General features: G+C 41.9%; 1 protein-coding gene across 1 annotated transcript; it reads right to left on the bottom strand.

Annotated features, from left to right (window-relative positions):
• Nucleotides 1–963: 963 nt before the first annotated feature.
• On the bottom strand, nt 964–4,754 carry PSCA (prostate stem cell antigen). The gene is made up of 3 exons (XM_072330502.1): nt 4,393–4,754; nt 2,561–2,665; nt 964–1,403 (listed from the first exon to the last, which is right to left on the bottom strand). Exons 1-3 carry the CDS (start codon nt 4,442–4,444, stop codon nt 1,192–1,194), a joined length of 369 nt encoding a protein of 122 aa, XP_072186603.1. The 5' UTR covers nt 4,445–4,754; the 3' UTR covers nt 964–1,191.
• Between the last annotated feature and the right edge of the window lie 1,450 nt (nt 4,755–6,204).

Genomic DNA, 6,204 nt, shown 5'->3' on the forward strand with positions numbered 1-6,204 from the left:
CTCATTCTCACCAACTATATCTAACACAGGGGTGGATCTGGTTAGGTGACCCAAATGTTAGGCTGAACTGCAAGATCAAGGTGCTTAGAGGGGAAAACGAAACCTCTAATGTTTTCCTTCTCCACCCTTCCGGGTCTGCTAGGCAACCCAGCAAAGGCTTTGAAATCAGCACTTTTTCAACCCTGTGGCAGAACCTGCATGCCAGGCTGTGGCGTGACGAATGGATCAGGGTGGATCTTAGAGAAGAAAACTTGAGAACATTTTGTTGGGAGATGAAGGCTTTTAAGGGGATGCCACTGTAAACCATGATATCTTTGGCTATCATGAAGACGTGCAGGCAATTGCAGAATTTGCAGGCAATCTTAAGTCACACATGGACTGACCAGGACATACTAAGGACATGTTTTTTACTCCAACAATTAGTGACCACCATGGTGATCAGGTTACCTGCAGGTCATATGCAGCCCTGCCCACCATCCCAAGCTGTGGGAAAGTGTATGAGTGGCCATATGTATATGTAGTAGGGAAGGTGAATGCTGCTTTTGTCTTGTGTGTTAACTAACAAGGTGCAGGATTGTGGGATCTCTTGGCCAGAACAAGTTTCTCTTCAGGAATTTGCTCTTTGTGGGTTTTCTTATGTTACATAAGACAAACGTTCCAGAGTTTGTCATAACACAGAACCTCTCAAGATCTAGCTATAGATGGCAACACTATTCTGATGTGTAATGGCATGGAACCATAGAATAGAACCATAGAATGATTAAGGAGAAGATCAACTAGTCCAACCGTCAACCTCTTGCCATGCCCACTAAACCATGTCCCTAATCTCTCAGCATCTCTCAACACACATCATTACATAGCAATTAATAAGGCTGAACAATCGCCAGATATACAACACACCCAACTGTTGTGTGCAGGAATGCTTGTGTAAGTGATATACAGGCAACGCAGTCACGCTGGGTTCAGAAATTAGTATATTTTAAGTTTTATTTTAGGTGGATTGCACGCACACACATTTTCCTATCTAGCAGCAATACAGCAGTACAATAACAGTAATAAAGAAGCTATCATAAGGCGAAGATCTGCCATCAGCTTCGAAGATGCTGTATGCCCAACACACCAAATTGCATCCGGCTATGATTCCCATCATAACAGGGGTGCTTCAAGACTTTCTTTGGTCATTGGAGCTCTTCACAGTCTGTTGTTCAGGAGGGTCCAGAGCACGGTGGCTGATATCCCTGCTGCCATTCCATAGCTGCTCCTCAGACTTCCTGCTGCATTGACATTGCAGAAGTTGCTACTGCAACAGGAGACATTCCTGCTGCCCACTTTGAAATCTTGATATTCTTCTAGACATGATGCCTCACAGCCCTTGTTGATTATGCTGATGGACCCTATGACTCCTGGAAGGAAGACAGGACCATTACTCCAAGGACTGAATGAAATATTAACCCAGCCAAGGTTCATGATGCTGAACAATATGTTGGCTCTTCTGTATGTGAATGCATGGCCATGGGTTTGTGTGCTACCAACAAGGAGGCTGATTACTGGAGATTTTACATTCACTACCTGAAGTATGGCTTTAAACATGTCACCAATGGGTTTTGTTCTCCAGGACTAAGAGCAACTGAGCTGTCACCACAGATCTGCACAGAGCGAATGTTTTATACATACATATTTTACCAGATCCCAAATGGGAGAATTTATTTATAACTAATTAAAGGAGTTTACCTAGACACACATCTGGATGTGATGAGCAAGGTGAAATTCTGTTCTTTCCATTGAATTCCCTTAGGATAAGCTCTCACCGAAACTTAGCACCTCTCATTTTAACCCATGTTTCCAATTTTCAAAGCCATAAGCTTAACGATTTCCTTTGTAGGCCGAACTTCTTGGTATTAAGGAAGAAAAATAAGGAGGGACATTTGTATATGTTATTCATAATCTCATGTGTTAACTGCTTGTGCCCTGCTCTATGTGCTGCACAAAGCAATTGTGCTCTCTTGAGATGTTTTTCCAGACTCTGGCACTGCACTGGGCATAGTGAGCATTATTTCACATGATCCCTTGGCAAACACTGAGGAATTTCTGAGTTACAGCAATCATGTGCCTTTTGAATCACACCCTTACAGCCAGTGAGAGGAGAAGACTTGAACTTAGAATCATAGAATCATTAAGGTTGGAAAAGACCACTAAGATCATCAGGTTCAACTGTCATACCATCAACACCATGCCCAATAAATCATGTTCCTAAACTTGTTTCAGCAACGGGTGTAATAATATTCTTCTTTCAATGGCCAGCACTACTACGAAGGCACTTGAAATCAATGACAGCACTAGATATCACCAAGGGATAAAGATTAGTTTTCTGTCATTTTTACCTAAACTAGAACTTTTCTGAAAGCTTTACATCACCCCTTTTTGGGATGGATGCTGAGTTTTGCTGGCCCACACCATCTGATGTATCTAGAGGGGGTTGACATGGACACCCGAGACTGAGACCATGCCAGTCTCCAACAACAATCCCTTCCCCATGTTGTTCACCCCCTCTTTGCCTTACTGATCACATCTGTCTTGCACATTTCATTTTCCTTGCAGGTCATTTGTTCCTGACAGTTGCTGTTGCTGAGTTTTGACTTGCAGCTGTAGCACTGCAAAGAAGAACCTGCAAGAGACCAAGAGAGGGGTTATAACACATTATTTGAAGCTCTCCAGGTAACCAAATCTAATACATATACTGGGAAATAGGATCATTTTTGTGGGTGCTTAAAGGAAGTTGCTACCCCTGTTATTGGGAAAACAGCATTTTTTACATTTTTGTCAAGGGTGTTACACTTGCTTGAGGTGAGAAGAAAATCTAGTAGGTAGTGGAGTGCATTGAGGGTGCAAGAAAGCAGTTGGATAGCTGCTGTCATCAGTCAATGGGAAGTATTCTTTCCTCAGTATTTGAGATGCCCAGCACAGTTCCTCTTAGGAATGGGATTATTGTGATACTCCCACCTTGTGCACTGATCAGAGATGGAAGGATGAAGTTCCCAGAAGGATTGGTCAGTGTTGTTTATATTCTTCTATAGACTGGAATGTTGTACATGTGAGCCTTAGGTGAGGAATTATGTCCAGGGTTGGGACAAATGGAAAAAGCCCAAAGACAGAGAAGGTAAGGAAGGAACAGAGCAGGAGATTTTAAAGATTTCTTCCAGTTCTTTCGCCCGGTTTAATCAACTTGTGAAACTTATTATCCAAAATTCCCTCTTAGAAAACAAAATCACACAATCACATCACATGTGTCCCCATCCCTTCATGGACATGTCCATCTCTGCATGACCTAAATCAGCACTATTAACGTGTGGAGATACAGGTCAAGCAAAATCAGAATAAACAATGCAGTTTACAAGTGCCTAGCCCTAGCAAAAAATAGTCCCCTAAGGAGTGAAAGCATGGTGCAATTACTCATTGCTATTACCTACCCATGCCCCAAGGCACAACTGAAGCTTTGCAGATTTGCAAATGTGCTGTGAATGTATATGTGCACCTTAACTACTTGAGTGCCAGGCTTTTCTCATGATTTCTTCATCACTCTAATCCCTGAAATTGTCTTTTAAGATGCAGACAAGCCTTAATTAGAAATGAGTGCTATTCAGAGCAGAACAGATTTGAGACAAGAAGAGATTTGATGTACTTGGTCTCATGTCCAAGTCGTTCTGACATAAATGTCTGATTCAGCAAGTAGTCAAATCCCAGCTTATCTCTAGTGCTACAACCTACTGTCACATTTATCTGACTTTTAATGCAGCAAAAAATCACATTTCAGAGCAGCTTCATGGAAGGCGGCAGAGGAGAGGGTTTGTACAAACAGTTTCTCAGCCTATTTCTTATACACCCTTTGTTTTTTGAGACATGTGGCTGATCAGATCTGCTTCTTCTCTTCTCTGCTAATAAGGAAGAGCTGTTTTTAAATCACATTCTTTCCCAGGCCAGTCCAGAAAAGTGACAAATTTGCTCTGCTTGTATCCCACCCATTCAGCCTAGAAAGTGACATTCTGTGGTATTCTTGTTTCTCCGCTCCTTTCTCACCTACAGCCTCTGTGGCATCTGAAGCTACTTTTAAAATGAGTAAGAAAACAAGTGGGAACCAAATTTATCTTTGCAGAAATGTTGTGGTGGTCCATTTTAACAGGATAAGAAGAAGAATCCCAAAAGCAAAGTGAAGAAAAGCAAAGCAAAATAAAACAACAATTCCAAACGATATGGTCTAACTTTAGTAAGACACCCCATCAAAAAGCAAACATCTTATGACAACTGGACCAGTGTTTTTCCCCTCCCTGTCAAAACCCATAACATGTATTTTCTTCCAGTTGATGATCTGCTGGAGATGATGGAGGTCTATCTTACCTGGGTCAGTGCACAGGACGGCTGCCAGCAGGAGGACGAAGAAAACCTTCATTCTGGGATGGCCTCTCTTGTGTTGAATATGAGCTGTTTCCTCGTGTGGGGCTTTATATGCTGTGGGAGGCAGCAATTGTGCATGCCCAGATTACCGTGTGAAGGCACCTGAGCAAGGTTATATGTTGGACCCAAGGGAGGGGTTGGGTTGTGGTGGTGATATTTGCTTTAGGTGCCTCTCCTATCTGACTGTAACTTTCCTAGCTACCAACAAACAGCTCCGCTCCACTACTGTGCACTTGCCTTCCCTCCCACCCTTGGACAAAGTGTTCATGAGCGGAAAAAACCCTCAAATTCTTTAGAACAAGACTGGCCTTATGCATCTCCCTGGGGTGAGTGAGGCTGTGGTTACGCCCTGTGAACAGGGCTCTCCACCCCCATTACCACCCTGAGTGGAGCCATTATGCTCAAATCAAGCACAAATTGTCATTTTTGTAATAAACACCTCCAGCTATTTATTTGTATTAGTGTCTCTATGTGACACCATTGGCATGTGGTAGCAAGGTATTTGGGCAAATCACAGTACGTAAGCCTCTTCCACATAACTGCGTGCTCACATATATTTGTTTGGTTTCACTGTTTATGATCTAGTAAAAGACAATGCCCAATTCATTTTTTAATGTGTTGTGAAGTCAAAGAGATCTTGTGATGACTTTCTTTAGTATATACTTATCTCCACAACATAAGCACTATGGCATGCCTTTCTCAAGTAGTGGTTGGGTACAGCTGAACTCTTTACCCAAGTGTACTGTAAATAATCCTGGGTTGTTAGAGAAATGGCATTTCTCACCACAGAACAAGGTGAGTTCAGCCACATTCCAACCTGATACATGACTATTTTCTTTGGTGAGTCAATGAGAGTTCTCTTCCGTCCGTCATATTCTTTGTCAACTGCTCGGTATAGAAGAGCATAAAAGAAAAAAAAATCCCTTCTGTTGAGCTCAATATTCTGTCATTTCTTGCTTTACTTTTTAAATCTCAGGATAAAAGGTTTCGTAGCAACAGCTTTCAGAGACTTATTGGAAACTTAGAGTGGCTTGGATTGGAAGGGACCTCTAAGATCATCTAGTTCCAGCCCGTGCTGCTGGCAGTGTTGCCAACCACAAAATCAGATCAAGTTGCCCAGAGCCCCATCCATCCTGACTTTCTTGCACACAGTGTAGTTCTTATGCACACAAGGCACATTTCTGGAGAGAAAAGGTGTGTTGTGTTGGTGAATACGTGCGCAGTGGCTGCAGGAGGAGTGATGGAAGATCAGATCAACCAACGTAACTCTACTGATGTTTGTGGCACTACTCTGAGTTGCACCAGTGTTGAATCCAATGTAGGAGGTGGTTTTGCAGATCTTGAGTGCTCCTCCTTGAACTCCTAAACTCAAAAGCAAACAAACATATCAAACAAACCAACCAAACAATAGCAAAAAAATATATATTAAAAAAAAACCCATAACATTAATTTTGTGCCTAATGCCTTTTTCCTCATCATTTTATTTATTTATTTATACATACACTTCTAAGGAATAACTTGATAAAAAGTGAGTAACATGCTTTCAGCCTCTGGTGTACTTGGCTTAGAGATATTTAAGGCTAATTTTTATTCTACTTAGGGTCGCCCCTGTAAGGTCTGGTTCCTTGTGTTAGTCAAGAAGGGAGTCAAGGGGAGTGGAAAACCTAATCAAATCCACTCAGGTCTGGAATTATTATTATTATTATTTAATGTCTGCATATGCTTGTATCAATTGTAGCTTTTCACTCCTTTTTG

The sequence above is a fragment of the Excalfactoria chinensis genome, chromosome 2 (genome assembly GCF_039878825.1).
Source record: "Excalfactoria chinensis isolate bCotChi1 chromosome 2, bCotChi1.hap2, whole genome shotgun sequence".
Classification (NCBI taxonomy): Eukaryota; Metazoa; Chordata; class Aves; order Galliformes; family Phasianidae; genus Excalfactoria; species Excalfactoria chinensis.